The following is a 21429-nucleotide window of genomic DNA, read 5'->3' as shown; positions in this document are numbered from 1 at the left end:
AAATACAGCTTCACAAAAATATCTGTAGAAAATGTTTGCTGCTGCTAAGTTGCTTCAGTCATGTCCGACTCTGTGGGACCCCATAGACAGCAGCCCACCAGGCTCCCCCGTCCCTGGGATTCTCCAGGCAAGAACACTGGAGTGGGTTGCCATTTCCTTCTCCAATGCATGAAAGTAAAAACTGAAAGTGAAGTCGCTCAGTCGTGTCCAACTCTTAGCGACCCCATGGACTGCAGCCTACCAGGCTCCTCCGTCCATGGATTTTCCAGGCAAGAGTACTGGAGTGGGGTGCCATTGCCTTCTCCAGAATATGTTTAGGGTAGCTTAATTCATAGCACCCCAAATCTGGAGGCAACTAGAGTTTCCCTCAACAGATTAATAGATAAATAAATTGGGGTATCATGGGAGATTTTTGCTATAATGGCAACCCATTCATTTTGACATTGGGATGATAGCAAAAATAATACAAACAGAGATTTGAAATTTTCAACCTATTATTACTGCTCTGGGAATCTGCCACATCAGTTTGCACAAGCCAGATGTCCCTGATAGATGATTAAATATGTGAGACCACAAGTAAGTGGTACATTTGTCCTCATCACCTCAACTAATAATCAGCCAAGCCTGAGGAAAAGAGCTGCCTAGATGATCGACAATCAACTACAGATGCAAGCGTGAACTCAACCAAGTCTAGCAAAAGAACTGCCCATCTGAACTCAGCCCAAATTGCCAAACCACAGGACAATGGGCAAAAAATGAACGGTTGCTGTTTCAAACCCTAAATTTTGGGGTGGTTTGTTATGTAGCTAAAGTTAACTGACATATGAATATTCATACAAGTGAATGCCAATTGAAAATAAAACAGATTAAATTATAGATGCATGCAATATCTTGGGATTAATCTCAAAAATAGCATGATAAATGGAAGAAGCCATACACAAAGCTGTATGGTTCTGCTTTCTGTATGCTGCTGCTGCTGCTAAGTCGCTTCAGTCGTGTCCGACTCTGTGCAACCCAATGGACGGCAGCCCGACTCTGTGCGACCCAATGGACGGCAGCCCACCAGGCTCCCCCGTCCCTGGGATTCTCCAGGCAAGAACACTGGAGTGGGTTGCCATTTCCTTCTCCAATGCATGAAAGTGAAAAGTGAAAGGGAAGTCGCTCAGTCATGTCCGACTCCTAGCAACCCCATGGACTGCAGCCTTCCAGGCTCCTCCATCCATGGGATTTTCCAGGCAAGAGTCCTGGAGTGGGGTGCCACTGCCTTGTGTATGAAGACTCTGCAAAATTATTATATGGTCGCATGTGTGCTTAGTTGCTCAGTCTTATCTGACTCTTTGCAACCCCATGGACTGTAGTCCACTAGGTTCCTCTGTCCATGGGATTCTTCAGGCAAGATTACTGGAGTGGGTAGCTATTCCCTTCTCCAGGGAATCGACCCGACTCAGGGACCAAACCCAGGTCTACTGCATTGCAGGCACACTCTTTACCATCTGAGCCACCAGAGAAGCCCCATTATATGGTTACTAAGTTCCAAACAGTGATTGCCTAGTAAGTGAGGTGGGATTGGGAGAAATGATGATAAGAAAGGGGCAAGAGGGAACTTTCTGGGATCAGAAACATATTCTTGGGTGGTCTTGAGAATCCTCATAGCTGAGTTTAAGAGTTAATAGGCAAAAGAAAAAAAAAAAGAATTACAATAAGATGAATGAAGTTGTATAATAAAGGTATTTAACACGGTGCTATATGAGTATAGAGCAGAAAGTACCTATCTGTGCCCTTTGACATTTAGGAAACACTTCTCTGAAAAGTAGGCTTGAAGTAACCCATGCTACATATAGACGCTCACTATATGGTGGTAAATTTCATTTCTTGGCTAGAGAAATGCCATATTTAAAAGCATGAAGGTATCAAACAGTATGTCATATAGACAGGGGTAATTGCTTGGAGATTTAATATGGAGAGGTAAAGGGAAGCCATAAGAGTTGGTCCTGGAAGGATAAGCTTGAACCAAACAAGGCAAGTTCTTGAATGTCTGGTATTGATTTTTATCATATGAGCAAGGAAAGCCACTGATTAGATTTTCAGGCTCTTAGAACCATATGGCCCCTAGGACTATTCATGTAATGTGACACTTGCCTTGCTCACCAGCAGTAAACTGATGGTAATTAGTGGCTCACCAATAGATTCTAATATAAGAAGCCCACTCTGGTGTATAGAAAGTGAAAGTCACTCAGTCGTGTCCAAATTTTGCGACCCCGTGTCATGTACAGTACAGTCCATGAAATTCTCAGGCCGGAGTACTGGAGTGTGTAGCCTTTCTCTTCTCCAGGGGATCTTCCCAACCCAGGGATTGAACCCAGGTCTCCCGCATTGCAGGTAGATTCTTTACCAGCTGAGCCACAAGGGAAGCCCAACAATACTGGAATGGGTAGCCTATCCCTTCTCCAGAGGATCTTCCTGACCCAGGAATCGAACTGCGGTCTCCTGCATTGTAGGCAGATTCTTTACCAACTGAGCTATCAAGGAAGCCCCAGTGTGTAGAATCATCTATAAACAATTCTGAGGACTAGAAAATCATGATGAGTTGGAATTACTGAAAGAGAACTGAAATAGTAATTAAACAAGTGGGAGGAACATTCCAGTTCTCCTACACACCCCAGGCTCCCCACGAGTGGCATTAACTCCTCTGTGGTTTGTCTGGTAGCTGAGCCAGTTTTATTCTTGCTGATTTCCAACCTCCATTAGTCCAAAGCTCAATATTATCCTCTATGTTTAAATTTCCAACTTGGAAAAGTAGGTGAACTTAATTTTAGGATTTTTCTGAATATGAATTCACTCAGAGTTTTGGAATCTTATGTTCCCCTTGCGTGAGAGGAGTCAGTTTTGCCTACTGGGTAAATTAACAATACCATGTAAAAGTGACAAACGTCGTATTTCAGGTTTATAGACCTGGATTCACGGAGAAGGCGATGGCACCCCACTCCAGGGCTCTTGCCTGGAAAATCTCATGGACGGGGGAGCCTGGTGGGCTGCACTTCATGGGGTCTCGAAGAGTCGGACATGACTGAGCAACTTCACTTTCACTTTTCACTGTCATGCATTGGAGAAGGAAATGGCAACCCACTCCAGTGTTCTTGCCTGGAGAATCCCAGGGACGGGGGAGCCTGGTGGGCTGCCGTCTATGGGGTCGCACAGAGTCGGACACGACTGAAGCGACTTAGCAGCAGCAGCAGCTGCAGACCTGGATTCAAGTCCTCTCCTTACTATCTCTTAATCTTGAAGCATTATTTAATTTCCCCCAGGCCTCAGCTTTCTCTTTGTAAATTATGGGTAATGATAGGAAAATCTCTCCTTGGTTCTGGAAAGAACAGATAAGACAATAGCTATAAAGATGTGAACATATGCCCAGAATATAGTGAACACTTCAACAATGTTAGCTATTGCTGTGAATAGTAATCACTAGCCTTTCCTTTTCTATCTCCCAGGACATGAGGGGCTTGTTAGATGATTGGTTGTTTGAAATTTAAACACTGAAAAATGAAGAAGTAAAACATACTAATACAGTTGTCATTTTTCCTAGTTTATATATTCCCAAGTGGTACCAACTGTATTACCATTAATTAATGAAACCCTTCTATTCTGAAGGATCATCTTCAGTATCTTTCACCCTCATACTGGCTACGTGTTCGGCAGAAAGAAGGTAATCTAGGATTTATGTTGAAGAAGGTAACTCAGATAGAAAGGAAGAGAGAACAGTGAAGAACACCAATCATAGCCAAGTTCTGACTCTGAAGTTATTCAATCCAACTAGATTACTCTGCTAGCCAAGGAAGAGCTGACGGGTCTTTTAAATGACACTTTAATTCAGTTTTGTGCTTTTTAAAATTGCTTTGGGAAGAACTGGTCTTCAAATTTGTGTCTTCCACAATCCATATCTTATTCCCCTTGGGGGTTCTTTTTCTGTTACTACCTTCTTTCCCATTCATCTTCCTCAGCCACATGTTACAACAAGTACTCTGCTTCAAAAGAAAGCTTCATTGAATGCTACATAAAATACCTTTTCATAAAGCATAAGGCTTATTCCCACAGATGTCATGGTCAAGCCACTGATTGCTCTAAGCTTCCTATTTAACCATTTTTCAAAACCTTAAAAAATACAGCTAAGTTTACTGTAACATTCTGAAGCAACTCTTCTCTCTAGCTGGTATGCCCTGTTTCCTTTTTATTTCATTTTTTTTTCTTTTTTAGTACAATGAGAGCACTCTTCTTGTTGACATTATTTTTATACGATGTTAATCAGTAATTTTTTTATAATAGTAAGTTTGTCATTTAACACTTTTTCTGATACTCATTATCTTCCAAAAGAAGAAATCCTTCACGAAAAGTCAAAGTTGGACAACGTTAACCTTTTCTCCCCTCCTACCACGTAACCAGTCAGCCTGGGCTGAAATTCTGGGCTATGAGAGGACAGCGTGTGCCTCCAAGCCATGGGGACATTCCAGCTGACTCAACAGAGCCAGCAAGGAGTGAGAGGTCAAGCTTGTAGTGTGCCCAGTGAGATTTTTTTTTTTTTTTTTGCCCAGTGAGATTTCTGCTGCTACTGCTTCTAAGTCGCTTTAGTCGTGTCCGATTCTGTGCAACCCATAGACGGCAGCCCAACAGGCTCCCCGGTCCCTGGGATTTTCCTGGCAAGAAGACTGGAGTGGGTTGCCATTTCCTTCTCCAATGCATGAAAGTGAAAAGTGAAAGTGAAGTCTCTCAGTCGCGTCTGACTCTTTGCGACCCCATGGACTGCAGCCTACCAGACTCCTCCGTCCATGGGATTTTCCAGACAAGAGTACTAGAGTGGGTTGCCATTGGCTTCTCCGTGAGATTTATGAGTCCCAGCTATATTTCTTGACTCAGCTCCTGATTCTGTAAAGAAACAGTTAAATGGAAATCAAGTTCTAGCCTGGAAGATGATAACTGGAGAGAGACCAGAAAGGTCTCTCGTGAAGTCCAATCTCCTTAGTATTCTCAGATGAAATTGGAAGGAATGACTTCTGCCTAAGCAGAGGCCTTGTGCCAACACGTATGCAGTGATCTTGTTGTAAGGATCTTAGATTCTCCTAGAAATGTGAACCAGACAGAATCTTAGAGACCAAAAATAATGTCTTACTCACCACCTCCCAAATATTAAATGGCCTACAGTATTTCATCACAGCTACTTTAACGCACAGAAACAGATTATTTACTAAAGTAATGGGCAGAGGTGCTCACTTTGCTCTTTGTTAAATGTTAATTACACAGAAATGTTTTGCTTACAGAAAACATAGGTAATGGGCCTACCATTTCCAAATTTTCATTTCTAAACAGTGATAATTTATTCACTAATTATTTTTAAAATCTCTGACAGGAAGTGATCACAGAGATCATGTGGTTTTCAGTGATGGCCCCAGAAAACAGTCCACCATCAAATTACACGGGAAATTCTCTGTCCTCCTCCTCCTCCTCAACAATGTTCACAGAGACCTTTCTATGAGCCAGAAAGTTGACTCATCGTCTCTCACTCCACTGTCTGGCTTCACAGTGTGGGTACCATTCGGTCGAGTATCTCCCTTCAGCTGTGGTACCAGCATCAAACACTGTCAGTATTCTGACCGATGAGACCAGAAGGAAGTAGGGCTATTCACCTCCCTTGTTTGACATAGGAGGTGTAAAACATACTTTGTTTGTAAAAATACTTTGTTTACACAGTATTCCCTTCATCTAGCCAAGGACCACACCACTAGTTTAGGAACGCTGCATGTAATTACAGAATTTGATCACTAGATCATTGTTCTTTCTCAAGAATTTTTAAATGACATACAGACTAAGACTTAAGGGGAAACACCTGAAGCATGCTACTGAAACTGCCCTCCAATTCTAAACTGATCTCTTCATCATGGTTCTTTTCAGAGTCCGGGTCTTTAACCAGATACAGATCCGGGGTATAGTCTTCATGTACATCCTATACATTTACATATATGTAGTCTCATGACGTCATCTTATTCACGATTTCTTGAAATATCATGGTATGACGTGTGCTGAAGCCCCAAGTACATTATATATTCTACGTTTCCCTTATCTTCTAACCTAGCACCTCTGAAAAAGAAATGTTAATATGGTTTGAGCACCTTTTTTAACAAACAGGTCATTTTTGCAACTACTATTTCAGTACAATTCTCCTAGTCTCTTCAGAAGAATCTGGCCTTATACTCCCACTGTCCTCTCTGGAACAGCACACTTCCTTCAGTGAAACACACTGAACACCTTTATCCTTGTCTGCTAATGCTGACATAACCTAAAATGAGCTAATTTATTTTTACACATGTCTAATGCCGAAGAATTGATGCTTTTGAACTGTGGTGTTGGAGAAGACTCTTGAGAGTCCCTTGGACTGCAAGGAGATCCAACCAGTCCATTCTGAAGGACTGGTTGGATCAGCCCTGGGATTTCTTTGGAAGGAATGATGCTAAAGCTGAAACTCCAGTACTTTGGCCACCTCATGCGAAGAGTTGATTCATTGGAAAAGACTCTGATGCTGGGAGGGATTGGGGGCAGGAGGAGAAGGGGACAACAGAGAATGAGATGGCTGGATGGCATCACTGACTCGATGGACGTGAGTCTGGGTGAACTCCGGGAGTTGGGGATGGACAGGGAGGCCTGGCGTGCTGCAATTCATGGGGTCGCAAAGAGTCAGACACCACTGAGCAACTGAACTGAACTGAACTGAACTTATTGTACAATTAATTTTGCTTTAGGTTCCCCCTATTACCTCCGAGCAAAAAATGATGCTGTTTGTACCATTTGCTCACAAAAGCATTACGTACTTCTTTTGTTCAAAGTTGCCGCTGGACAGTATCGATTTTTTACATTTCATAGGACACTGCAACACTACTTTCTCAAATGCTTCACTGTGAATAAATCAGGGTCCCTAGTACACGTGACATGTATACAATCTTAAACTTAGTTTCATTATCAAAATAGTGGAGGGCTATTGATAGACTGCCTTTTGCATTTTCCAATCATTTTCTTTTTTAAAAATTGAGATGCAATTGACACATAACATTGTATTAGTTTTAGGTGTATAATCTAATGCCAGTTATTTTCAATGAACAGTTTTGGTTACAAACTCCTACTATGGGTCCTCTTTCAAAAACTAAAGGTATGTTGTGGCAGTTCTATTGCACTAGACCAGCCATTTCTTTGATCTCCTCCCAACTAGCAGATGGGCTTCCCTGTGGGCTCCACGGTAAAGAATTTGCCTCCAATGCAGAAGACACAGGTTCGATCCCTGGGTTGGGAAGATCCCCTGGAGAAGGGAATGGCAACCCACTCCAGTATTCTCACCTAGAGAGTTGCATGAACAGAGGAGCCTGACGGACTACGGTCCTCGGGATCGCAAAGAGACAGACACGACTGAGTGACTAACACGCAACACCCAACTAGCAGATATACAGAATGGATGAACTACTGCTCTCAATACAGTTTTTAAACTAATGTGATACTTAAACTTTGAGAGAGGTATTAGCCATGATGACATTTGAGTTTTATTAGTGGTCTTTTACCCTGCCCAAGAATCGCCTGCTCTTCCAACTTTACTAATACATTAGACTCATTTGAACTCGGGTAACCTTTTGGTAACATTGGCCTGAAGAAATCTACCAGTCTCCAGAGGCCAATTTAGAACAGGAGTTATTGGTTAAGCTAGCGTTGGCATTTGGTTCAGTCCATTTCCCAGCCTTAAGTAGATAATGCAAGTTTGCATGTATGTCTACTTTTATTTAATCTTTTAAAAAGTGTTTAATACAGTCATGCTTGGTGATGCAGCACAATACCTAAAGGCTGGTATTAAGATATGTTTCTGATCCTCTGGAAAGCTTTTCTGACTCAGTAGGCTGTGAACTTTCACAATAGCCCTAAAGGCAATCCTTTGCGAGTTACTGTAGGTTGGTAACTGCACCTGGATTATTTGTAGCAAAGAAAATCTGCAGTGTGCTGCTTAATAGCACAACCACTGGAATACTTTAGGATAAGAATAATCTGGTGGACAGCTGAAATGATACACCAGTCCACATAAAAAATATTTCATATGAAAGACCTTCATTAATGACACTGGTACTAATCATATTATTTTAGGATACTTTGCTAAAGCAATCTCAAAATACCTAAATGGAATAAGATGCAAAGAAGTAAAATGATTTGCAACTTAAAGGTATATTTTGTGAGGGCATAATATCTTTCAGTTCAAAGTCATGTCTGAACCAAAAGCATGGGCTTATAACATCTGAGTTATAATTCAGAACAAAAATTGATTATTTAATTTAAATGAAACACAAAACTAGTCGAGAATGAGATAATTGCAAATACAAAAAAAAAAAAAATACTGTTTGCTACCCCCATCTCCACTCCCAGTCTAAAAAACGAGTGTGGAATAATAATTCCATATTGTATCAGTATGAATAACTATTGTGAACTTCTATGTTGATCTAAGAGATCAGAATTAAAATGTGTCATTGTACTTAAGAAAACAAGTACGTCCACCTTGTTTAAATACATTTGTAAATTTAGAAATTATAATACAAAAGGTCTTTTAACATAAATGACAGTTAGCTAGAATGCAGTATTTTTAAATTAATCTTTTTTGTGAAATAATTGTAGAAATACATAGAAAACAGTGGTGAAATATTGCAAAATAATAGTGAAATACATAATGCAACTCTATGAAATAATACAGAGAGGTCTTATGTACCCTTTAGCCCAATAGTAACACTTGCAAAAATAAAGTACAACAGCACGATCGGGATGCTGACGTTGGTACAGTCAAGGATCCCTCCTGCTGCCTTTTTATGGTCACATCCACTTCCCTGTGACATGCCACCTTCCTTAGTCCTGGCAACCACTAATTTCTCTGATTTCTGATTTCCATTTCTCTGATTCTGTCATGTCAGAATGTTATTTATATGGAATCATACAGGATATAACTTTTGGAATTAACTTTTATCATTCAGCTAAATTCTATGAAAATTTATACAGGTCGATCGATGCATGTACAAGTCCCTTTCTTGCATTGCTAAGTGGTATTCTATAATACAGATATGCCAATTCATTCTATGAAGAACATCGGGATTGCATCCAGGTTGGGACTATTATGGATAAAGCTGCTATACGCTTTCATGTACAGTTTATTGTGTGAACACATCTTCCTTTCTCTGGCATAAATGGCCAGGAGTATGTTGCTGGGTTATACTGTAGTTGCATTTTAGTTTTTTTTTTTTAAGAAAACTGCAAACTGTTTTCCAAAGTAGCTATACATAAATATTTCCATTTTCCCTCTTCCAAGATTTCTATAGTTGGTTTTCTAAATTTTGACCATCGTGTATCTTGGTATGAATTTCTGTGGGTTTTTCCTATTTGGGCTTCAATCAGCTTCTTGACTATGTAAGTCAAATTTGGGAAATTTGCAGTCACTATTTCTTCAAGCACTTTTTCAGTAGTGGTTTTTTTTTTTTTTTTTTCTTTCCTTTCAGAACTCCAATGATACAAATGTTAGATTTTTTTTTTTAACAGTCTCATGGCTGTATGAGGCTGTGTCCATTTTTTTTAGTCTACTGTTTTTCTCTCTTGTTTTAACATTGGGTAATTTCTATTGTTCTATCTTCAAGCTCACTTTTTTAGTTCTGTCTCCTCCATTCTGCAGCTGAGCTTAATTTTGGATATTTCCTTTTTTTCAGTTCTATATTTTCAATCTGGGTCTTCTTTACACCTTCTATTTCTTTGCTGACATTTTTTTTTTCATTCAAGTGTGTTCATAATTTCTTATTCAAGCATTTTCTTTTTTTGCTCTAAAATGTCTGCCAGATAATTCTAACATTTCTGTCACACTGTGTTAGCTTCCATCCGTCGCCTGTTTTCATTCGTTGAGAACATTATCCTTATTGCTATAAGTGAGGAATTTTGGATTGAAACATGGGCATTTGGGTATTACATTATGAGACTGTATCTTTCTTTCTTAAACCTTCTGATTAGCTGGTTTTCTCTGGTGCTACTTTGGCAGGAGAAGGAGAGATACCAACCGACTCATTACTTCTAAGTAGGGGTTAGAAGTCCAGCTTCCCCACTCAAACTCAACTGAAACTCAAGAGAGGAAGGGCTTCTCATTAAGGCTTGGAGATAGCGGAAGCTCCTTTCCACTCAGCCTTCACTGGTACCTCCATAGCTAGGAGGGGTAGGAGGGCCTTGTTACTGCTCCCAGTCGGCTTCATCTGACACCACGGGGCAGGGGATTGACCTCCCTGCTGCTGGGCACTGGTGAAAGACCTGATTACCCACTAAGCCACCTCTGACAAGGCACAGTTGGGAAGCGAATGGTGCTCCTTGCTCCAGAGAGAGGCCAGAAGTCCAGACTCCCTCTGTGATCTCTGCAGACACTACAGAGGGAGATTTCCTCCTTCCTGGAAGGAATGCAAGTCCAGGCTCCCTTTCTGACTTCTCAGACATCACAGCCTAGACAGAGGCGAGGACTCGGCTCCCCACTCTTTGCTGCTGTGGTTGGGCAGTGGGGCTATAGTTTTTTCTGTGTTGTTAGTTAAAGCAGGGCTATTCAGTTCAGTTCAGTTCAGTCACTCAGTCGTGTCCGACTCCTTTTGACGCCAAAAATTATTGTCTTTAATTTTTTTTGTCTTGCTAGGCTTTCCCTTCCCTGGTCCTTTGGTCAGACAGCAGGCTTCTGTTGGGGCTTTTTTACTATGTGTGTCCATTGGCATTTCTGGGCTGTGGGCTTCTTCAGCTCCAAGCGCGGTATACATGAGACAAAAGAAAAGTAGGATATTCACTCCCATGTCCTTCCTTGGGTCCCAAGATTCCTAGTCAGTCTACCTTCTTTCCACCTTTCAGAGCCTTCCTATATGTGTTTTATATATTTATATATATGGCTTCCCAGGTGGTTCAATGGAAAAGAATCTGCCTGCCAATGCAGGAGCCACAGGAGACATGGTTTCAATCCCTGGGTCAGAAAGATCCCCTGGAGGAGGAAATGGCAACTCACTCCACTATTCCTGCCTGGGAAATTCCATGGACAGAGGAGCCTTGCAGACTACAGTCCATGGGGTCACAAAGAGTTGGACATGACTGAGTGACTAAGCACACACATATATATAATGTCCGGGGTTTTCAGCTCTACTTAAGGGGAGGGTTAGGAAAAAGTACATCTCGTACAACTTCCTGAAAATAAAAAGTCCAAAATATAATATTTGAAACACTAAAGTTGTTAAATTTTCAATTATTATAATTAAATCTTTTAAAATACTTACCAAAGATTTTAGTTTCTACTTACCTATTAGCTTCTAAGTGAATTTCTGGGACACAGAGTCATAATTTGGTTTGTTGATACAAAAAAGAATTTTAATCTGATTTAGTTATAGAGAGAAAGTATAATTTCCTTTCAGCCAGTAATGATATCAAGATGATATGTAATTCCCTATAAGGTGAATTAGAAGTGAACAAATCATATTAGATGTGTCAAGGTGAATAGATGAATAAAAATAAAAAGATTTAGGCTTGGCTCTGCTCTGAATGCCAAAGACTAAGACAACTGTAATATTTTGGTTTTCTACAAGAGGATAATTATATGTTTGCCTAGCATTAATACCGGAAAAGGCAATGGCACCCCACTCTAGTACTCTTGCCTGGAAAATCCCATGGACGGAGGAGACTGGTAGGCTGCAATCCACGGGGTCGCTGAGGGTCAGACACGACTGAGCGACTTCACTTTCACGCATTGGAGAAGGAAATGGCAACCCACTCCAGTGTTTTTGGCTGGAGAATCCCAGGGATGGGGGAGCCTGGTGGGCTGCCGTCTATGAGGTCACACAGAGTCAGATATGACTGAATCGACTTAGCAGCAGCAGCATTAATACAGTATCACCAGTATCTAGCCATTGTTATTCTAGCCATCTTTAAATAAGGAACAAAATAAAATAATTTTATTTTAATTCCAGGTATTCAGACCTACTACGACAATGTCGGTCACTGTTTCTTGCTTTGGGCACCATTACTACCCTTCACATGACCCAAACTCCTCGGAACTGGGGCCATCTTGCTTCTCCCTGAATGAAATCCACATCATCCCACAGGCTTTCTGAGTTCTGCTGGGAAGGTGTTCTCACCTTTCCTCTGCTTATTCCCTCTCAAAGCCCCCTCCCCCATTTCTCAAGGTCTATCTCCAAAAATGCCAGCCTGTCACTTACAATCTACCCAGGGGATGGATTCCCAGTTCTTTGGGGAGGCAACACTTCAGTTCAGTCTTAAAGGATGAGTCGGAACTACTCAAAGATGCAGGACTGAGACAGGAAGAAAGGGAGCAGGTGTAGAGGGGCCGGGCACCTTGTTGGTAGAAGGGGTTAATGAGTTAAAGAGCAGAGGGCAACCATCTGATATATGTCAGCAAACTGCCAACAGCTTCATACTGGTGTCAGTTCTGAGACAAGGAGTGGTGAGAAGTGAGGCTATAAAGGGAGCAACATATATCACATTAGGAAGGATTTGTATTTCACAAAAAATTTTACACATTTTTGGTTGAAGACAGGGCGCTCCTTAAGTGTATTGTGTAGAAAATGACACAGAATTGCAATCTGATTCATACTCAAAGCCTTCTGATTATAGCCCTAATCTGCCTTCACAGCTTTTATTTCCCTTGTTCTAACATGAGGTCCACACACACCCATCAGATCAAAGGACTGGCTCTTCCTTGAACACAGCTGTAAGTTCCCCACTTAATGAACTCACTCAGGCAAAGCAAGGCCCGTTTTACCACTCCTCTGCAAAAATACGTACAATGCTCTTCCAAAGGCAGTTGTGAGGATTTAATGAGCTAACGCGAGAGCAGCCGTTTACTGTTCGTCAGTTAGGAGACAATCAATTTTCCTCCTTCCTCCTGACACTTATTCTAATCTACTTTGAATTACAATTATATGTGTATCCCTGCCACAAGATTGCAAGATCCTTTAGACTGTGTCTATAACAGTGGCTCTAACAAGGGGCAGTTTTGCCTTTGAAGGATGTATGGTAAGGTCTGGAGACATTTTGTGTTTAGTCGCTCAGTCGTATCTGACTCTTTGCGACCCCATGAACTACCTCCAGGCTCCTCTATCCATGGGATTTTCCAGGCAAGAATACTGGAGTGGGTTGCCAGTTCCTTCTCCAAGATATTCTGGATTATCTCAATTGTCAAATTGTCTTGATCATAGGGTGTCAGTAGTTATACATCCTATAAGGTACCATGGAGCCCACAGAAAAAGAATCACTTAAAAAGAATCACTGACAAAACGTCAGTGGTACCAAGGTTGGGAAACCCAGCCTGGTTCATCTCTGTGGCCCGAGCACAGTTAACAGAGCTGCACGTTACAGGAAGTATTCAGAGCTGTAAGAAATCCTTTGAAACTGCTCTTCAGAAGGTAAATTTATAAATTGCTGCGAGGGAGTGAAAATTAAATTAGAAATTTATTCGGTGTGGGAAAATTGAAAGGTAACAGAGGTTTATGAATCCTGACTAATTTGGGGGAAACTCATTTCCATTTGTATTTAGAGGTGACCATTTTAAAAGCTGAAGTTCTCTTAATCAGCAAGCTTTTGTAATGAAATGCAGCAGGATTTACTTTTATATCAAAGTCGCTCCCCTGATAGTTAAAGAATGCAACTGAATACAATTAAAAGCTCACTGGTAAGCACAATACAGTGCCAGGGCTGCGTCCTGGGAGAGAAATGCACTTAATAATCTAGATTCCAGTGGCACTTTAATGAGAAGTTTAAACTCACTGGCCCTGAATCTCAGAATTTATCTGTGCTCTTTACCTAGATTTTCATTTCAAAGTAATTAAGTGATGAGTGAAAATCAAGAGAAAAGCTCTGTGACTGGGAAAAAATGCTGCCTGTAGTATTCTAACCTGAAGAGATGAACTATGGATAAATCTATGGCATTAGCCACAATGGTAACACCTTCCTGCAGAGGAAGGAGAGGAGATACAAGCAGTACCCAGGGGATCTAACCAAACCCATAGCTTCTCTGCCTGGCAAGTGTCAGATCCAGCACCTGTGACAAAACACCAATGGGGCTAGGTCACTCAGTGATGAGGGCATTTTCATGGGTCCTGGTGGACAAAAGATTAAAAAGTGTTAGTATAATCTGTTTTCCCCACTATCCGTAAAAATGTTCAAATCACTGTGTGATTTTGCTTGGTCATATCAAAACCTTTGCTGAAGCCAAACACAACACACTGGTTTTTAACAGTACCCAGTACTCGAAAAGTAAATCTCATAAAAACAGTAACTCTGATGATTCCATTATATAAGGAAATGTTTCTTACTATCACAATTTTATTGCCAATACCCACAAAGAGAAAAATGGTTATTTGGTAACTTTTCTAATACATTTTTTAAAAACCTAAGGGCTAATGGAGAAGGCATTGGCACCCCACTCCAGTACTCTTGCCTGGAAAATCCCATGGACAAAGGAGCCTGGTAGGCTGCAGTCCGTGGGGTCGTAAAGAGTCGGACACAACTGAGCGACTTCACTTTCACTTTTCACTTTCCTGCATTGGAGAAGGAAATGGCAACCCACTCCAGTGTTCTTGCCTGGAGAATCCCATGGACAGGGAGCCTGGTGGGCTGCCGTCTATGGGGTTGCACAGAGTCGGACACAACTGACGCGACTTAGCATAGCATAGCAAGGGCTAATGTAACATCAGTGGTACGTTATCTGCACTGTGTGCTAAGTCGCTTCAGTTTTGTCCAACTCTTTGCAACCCTATGGACTGTAGCCCACCGGTTCCCTCTGTCCATGGGATTCTCCAGGCACGAGTACTAGAGTGGGTTGCCATGCCCTTGTCCAGGGGATCTTCCAACCCAGAGATCAAACCTTTGTCTCTTATGTCTCCTGCACTGTCAGGCAGGTTCTTTACCACTAGCACCATCTGGGAAGCCCCAGTATGCCTTCTATCTCTTTATTATTATGTATAACAGTTTAGATAACCCACTTGGCATGGGAGGGCAGGGGGGCTCCACGGTTCCTCTCATTCAGGATCTGAAAACAGAAGCTGGTGAAGAATATTCTGCACAAGTCTTCTTCCTCATCTACTTCTCTCTCTTAAACAGGGTCGCTGCTTCTGTGCTGGGAAAACCACCGCTTTATCTCATGCCAGTTCTCTTTGAAAAAGAACTAGAATCTGCCAGAACATGCTTTCCTTCTCAAATTCAAATCAGAGATTTTCTAAAGTTCCTTTGAACTGGACCTCTTTCTGTCTCCAAATAGTTCTCATTAAATCTCTCAGTGTACCCTCTGACTTAAACTGTTTCACTCATGTCTTCCAGAAATATTGCAATCTGTCAGATAATGGAAAAACAAGTTCATTAGATTTCTCACAGCAGCAGCTCTCTGCTCTGTACCTTAGCTTCCTAATTGAAGACGGTAGCCTTTTTTCCAAGGTTCCCTTCCCCGATGCCAAATACTCAGCAGATCAATGCCTGTCTGAAATGTCATTGTGAATAATGTTCATCACTATCCTGAGCATATGCTTTTTAGAATTCCTTCAGACTGGATTACTTGGAGGGAAAAAAATTTCCACATATCAGGAAATTAGTTTCCTTCCTTCCACCAGTGCTCATTATTTGACTCAATAATTAAATGAAGGAATACAAAACTATGACATCTGAGGGGATATACATCAAGAGCTTTGCTGTGCTCCTTCACAGATACTTGTTTCAGTGATCAAAAGCTTCCCTGACCACAGGGACCTCTGTCGCATGTTTTGGTAAGGATGCTCTGATGTGTGCAATCCCAGTTCAGTGCATACAGGTTATCTACCCTGTTCTTTTGTAGCACGTCATCTTAATTATACCTGGTGTGTTGTGTTCCTGGTCTTGGTTCCTGAAACTGGTCTAAACAAGTTTTACTTACAAAGTGTTCATGCAACTTTCCATGGAATTGGCTCAATATTTTTCCCTTGAAACATTTTTCTGCTAGTCAGCAGGAATCCAATTTTAGACTCTTAGGCTCTGGGCTAATGAAAAGTGAATTAGAAGTTGATTGGCACAAATGCAAATGTTAATCCATTAATGAATGACCACAGTTCTTTTTCAAGACCTAAAATAATTTGTTGTAGATTGCCTGGCAATTAACAAATCTCATACGTAAATGCAGAACAAAGGAAAACAGTAATGTAATCATTTGTAAGGCACACTGTATGAATCAAGAATCCACACTGGAATCTGGAACCAATCTGACGGACCATTTTGGAACGGAAATCTAGTCCAAACTGCCTGCCTTTGGAAAGTCCCCCCCCCCCCCCCGCCCCGGTGAGGTCCAGTTCTGTTGTCTTTGCCTCATGTCTAAAGCATCTTTATTTTGTTTCAGCTGGCAGGGTTCATCTACGCCTGTTATGTTGTGAAATGTATAACTGAAGAAGAGGACAGCTGTAAGTATGAAAGCTCTATCCTGTTTCTTTCAAGTCCAGAGCACCTTCTGTACTGCCTCTTACCTACACTATCTGCTTCTCAGAGGATATCCCTTAACACATCGTTAGAACCAGGGACTAAGCCCTTTGTACGCATCAGGCTAAAGTGTTTTTCAAAAAAGTATCCAGCATACAGATAACTAATGGGTGTCACCCAGGACTACAAATCACAGCAATCAACAATTTGTAGTAGTTTCAAAAATTCCCACAAGAACCAACTTCAGATTAATTCAAGAAATCACGAAACCAAATGTTGATAGTTCCTTTTTGTTCCTGTGTGCGTGCTAAGTTGCTTCAGTCGTGCCCAACTCTTTGCGATCCTATGAATTTAGCCCACCAGGCTCCTCTGTCCGTGGGGATTCCCTAGGCAAGAACACTGGAGTCGGTTGCCATGCCCTCCTCCAGGGGATCTTCCCAACCCAGGGATGGAAGCCACATCTCTAACGTCTCCTGCATGGGCAGGCAGGTTCTTTACCACTAGCACCACCCGGGAGGCCCAGTTTTGTTGCTATAATTTGATACAAATGGCAAGAATGTTACCTCAGAGTCTCAGTATTTAGCACTACTGCTTAATCCAAAGTATAGAAGGCAGGGCCCGCTCACAAGCCTTGAAGTGGTTCCACTGTCCTCTACTCTTCTGAAAACTGGCAGATAGAAAGTTTCACTCTTTCTTGCCCCAAGGATCTGAAAGAGGAGGACTGGAAAAAGTACTTCAGTGATCTCTGGGTACTTGGCCATACAGCTATATTTACTCTGAGGAAAAATCAGAGTTGGGGATCATTTTTCTTGGTTTTCAAAAATGTTCATAATGACTGGGGTATTGAGACAGTAGGGGGAAAGATGATAATCCACTGCTCTGTTATAGGATGATCCAAGGAAAACGCTCAGAGAAACATGTGTTTCTTCTTCACTTTCCAATCATAGTAGAAAGAAGGAGGCTGTATCAGATGTTTCATTTAGAGAACACACGGTCTCAATCACACTTGCACGTGATGTAAAATCAGGACTATACAGTGCATAGTTTATATTATGCTGTGTGCAAAAGGAAATGATAGTCATTTACAAATAAGCATTTACAAAATACTCCTCAATGTGTGAAGCGCCATGTCAGTCTTTGAATGTTTTTAGATGAATGATATGCAGTCTTTTACCTCTAGGAATTAAGGATTTTGTAGGGGAAAAAAACATGTGAACAAATAAGTCTAATAAAACTCTGTACAGTGTATAGTGTGGGGAGATAGAATAGGAATCGGGAATGGTTTCATAGAGAAGAATTCTCTTGAGTTTCGTCTTGGAAAGTAAATAAGTATTTGTTGGGTAGCTGATGCAGGACTAAGGTGATCCCAGGCAAAAGGTGAAAAAGCATCAAGACATGTCACAGCCTGCCATGCTGAGGGCAGAGGAACCAGGATAATATGACTGAATTACACCCTGTGCTGGAAGTGGGCACCCAGAGATGACTGGAACATCAAGCAGATGAGACAGCAGAAAAATGGTTACAGCAAAGTAAGGAGTCTGCACTTTATTTTGTATAGCATGATGGCAAATCAATTGGCAGTTAATAGAAAGAGAATAACAGAATCAGAAACGCAAACACATGCAAACAAAACATTATAAAGGAGAGACTTGGATGGGTGGATCAAGATTAAGGAAAGGGAGACAAATTAGGATACCATGGTAAGGACTGAGATGAGAAGATTAGGGTCTGGCCTAAGACCAGCAATGGAGAGGGAAAGGATATGTATGTTTTTAAACATAAAGATAATACTCAATGATGGGTTAAAAGGAGATTGATGGATTTCTGGGTTTCTGACATGACTAAACATGTAGATGGAAATGTCAGTTGAGGAAACTAGAACAGGAATCCCAGGAAACTCTTTTAGGGAATTCGTCCCTAAGTCAAGTTTTAGTCAAAGCCATAGAAAGGAAAGGGGGTGTGAAGTTACAAGTATCTTTTGGAAGACAAGGCGTATCTTTAAACCATCTGAAAAACTTTTCCATAATGCTTATTCTTTATATATATTTTGACCACAGCTCCTTATTTTAACCACAACTCACAACTTCTTGTTTTTATTGGAATATAATTGCTTTACAATGTTGTATTAGTTTCTGCTGTACAATGAAGTGAATCAGCTGTGTGTGTGTGTGTGACTGACTCCCCACTACATCCCACCCATATGGGTCACCACACAGCTTCACGATGAGCTGTCTGCCCTATACAGTAGTTCCCACTAGCTATCTGTTTTACACATGGAAGCATCCATTCATAAATCCAATCTCCCAATTCTTACCCCCACCACATCCACCCATTCATTCTGTCTGTGTCTCTATTCCCCCCTTGCAAACAGATTCATCAGAACCATTTCTCTAGATTCCACATATAACGATTAGTACACAACATTTGTTTTTCTTTCTGACTTACTTCACTCAACTTAAGCGCCTATATTAATCTAAATTGCAAGCAGCCTTATCATTGATAATTTTTCTCCTTGTGGTCTTTTTGCTTAGTAAAATATAAACTACTTTGTTTTATATTGAAGTAGGGCAGGAGGAGGTGCCAGCTCCCTAACTGCCAAATTAGTTAAGTCTCCATTCCTAAGGGTCTCACAAGGAACAGAGGATGGTTTGGGTTCTGTAGCTGTGCTGGGACTGGACTGTGCAGATAAGAGCCTAATCATGCACCTGGGAGACTGAAGTATCCGTGACGTCAGGAGGGTACTGACGTATCCTCAGTCTGTCCTCAGTTTTAATATCTGAGGCTCAGCAGCAATTGCAGCCAGAGAGCCTCAGAGGCACCAACCTCGAGGGAGCTACAGTGAGGGTTCAGGCTCCACGACCAAAGACTCAAGACTCCACAAAATAGAATAAACCATCGCTGAACTAAAGGGAGTCACTGCAGGCACATCAAAAGCCGAAGATTTTCTTCCTTATTTCTCCTTTTAAACGGTATCTCATGTACTTCTCTAGAGGCCAGTTTGATAAATATTTATCGAGATACTTTAATGCAAAGTTGTTGTTATTTCCCCAATGAGAACATAGGGCCTTGAAGCTGACATCTCTGACCCTTCGGCGATCTAAGCCGGAGCCCCAGCCTGGCAGGCCGGCTGGCGGTGCAAACTCACAGGACACCACTGCCATCTGCTGAGCCTGCCGGGGGATGACGACCGCCCTTGGAGCCAAGATTTCAAATAGGAAGATGTGGCACTTCAGCCCCCGTGGACCAGCCCCCTAGGGCTGCAGTGACAAAAGTGTAACAGACGGGGCGGCTTAACCAGCAGATCCCCGCGTTCTCACAGTTCTGGAGGCTAGAAGTCCAAGATCAAGGTGTTGGCAGGGTTGGTTTCCCCTGAAGGCTCTCTCCTTGGCTTACTGAAGGCTGAATTCTCACATCGTTCTCACATGCCCCCTTTTTTCTGTCTGTGCGTATGCCCATGTCTCTTCCTAGGCTTTAAGGGCACCAGTTTTATCGAATGAGGGCCACACTTTCTTATGGCCTCTTTAACCTTCTGATGTGATAGTCGCTCAGTCATGTCCGACTTTCTGTGACCCGTGGACAGTAGCCCGCCAGGCAGCTCTTTAACCTTAATTACCTCTTTGAAGGCCCCTCTCCAAATACAATCCACCTAGGGGGTTCGGCCTTTAAAAGATAAATCTGGAAGGGGACGCCATTCAGTCCCGAACATCCCATGTCTAAAGATTAAACACGTACACACAGAGGCACACAGCGTGAGGCTACGGGCTATTTGAAAACACCTACTGGGAAGAGAGTGGGGCTAGCTTCCGCTCACTGGCGCCTCAAAGGCCTGCAGGTAAGAGGCTCCAGGCGGTAACAGCGGCCTCCCCGCCCATGGCTCGCCGCCGGCAGGCAGCGGCTCTGGTTGGCATCCCCCGCCGCCGGGCAGGGGCGATCTGCCTTCAGACAAGAAGCTCCTGGCCAGAAAAGCTGGGACCTGCTCCAGAGGGTGCGCCCTGACGCTTGAACCTTATGTGACTGGGGCAACCATCACAAGATACTTTGCTACTTTTGTTAGTGAAAAGGCAGTGGTATGTCTTAGGGAGAAAATTCTTTTTCCTGGGGAAGTGGTCATCCCTCGCTGAGCTGTCTTTGTGGTTGGGCTTTTCACTCTATCATGCGTTGCCAACCAGAATGTTTTTCCTTAGAACCTCAAGTGTTTTCCATGCCTCTCTACTTGTTCTCTCTGACAGTATTTTGTGAAAGAAATAAAAGGTTCCCAGACTTCTGGTCTGGTGCCTTTTATTATACTTGTAACTCTTCTCTCCCTCAATCTTCAGCTTCTCTGCACGAGAGTGCAATGTCCACTTTCAATGATAGAACTAAGAACTTATGGTGCTAGGTTAGCGCTGTTAGATGGGACAATGAAAAGGAAAACGCAGCTGTGGAGAATATCACTGATCCATAAGAGGGGAAAAAAGGCCAACATGATTTCTAAATTTTTATTATGTGTTCTTAATAGTTCTTGCCTTAATAGTTAAAGTAGAACTAAAAATAAACATTAATCCTCTGGAAAATGGATCCATTTTTCTAAGTGCATACTAAGTCGCTTCAGTCGTGTTTAACTCTTTGTGACCCCGTGGACTGTAGCCCCCCGGGGATTCTCCAGGCAAGAATACTGGAGGGGTTGCCATTTCCTCCTCCAGGGCATCTTCCTGACCCAGGGATCAAACCTGTGTCTCTTCTGTCTCTTGTTTTGACAGGCGGGTTCTTTACCACTAGCACCACCTGGGAAGGCAACATTTTTCTAAGTACTCACTATCTTTTCTAAAAGAGACTCAGTGTGTTTGCAAATGTTATTAAATATTCAAATCATCCGGGAAAATATGCAGAATGCCATTTTAAAATATCCTAAGGGGGCTTATTTTGAAAAAATATTTAAAA

At 42.0% G+C, this 21429-nt stretch overlaps 1 protein-coding gene across 3 annotated transcripts in view; it reads left to right on the top strand.

Annotated features, from left to right (window-relative positions):
• Window positions 1-21429, top strand: part of NKAIN2 (sodium/potassium transporting ATPase interacting 2) — a 1179899-nt gene that overhangs the window by 1137398 nt on the left and 21072 nt on the right. For all 3 annotated transcript variants that reach the window (XM_086317023.1, XM_086317022.1, XM_086317025.1), the window contains one exon: window positions 16433-16493. In XM_086317023.1, the coding sequence (XP_086173149.1) occupies window positions 16433-16493 (61 nt within the window). The remainder of the gene's footprint in view (window positions 1-16432; window positions 16494-21429) is intronic.

This window comes from Bos grunniens, chromosome 9, assembly GCF_055505025.1.
Source record: "Bos grunniens cultivar Pamir isolate PY7600 chromosome 9, Bosgru_T2T1.0, whole genome shotgun sequence".
Taxonomy (NCBI): Eukaryota; Metazoa; Chordata; class Mammalia; order Artiodactyla; family Bovidae; genus Bos; species Bos grunniens.
The sequence above is the reverse complement of the archived record's forward strand: the minus strand, read 5'-3'. Positions and strand labels throughout refer to the sequence as shown.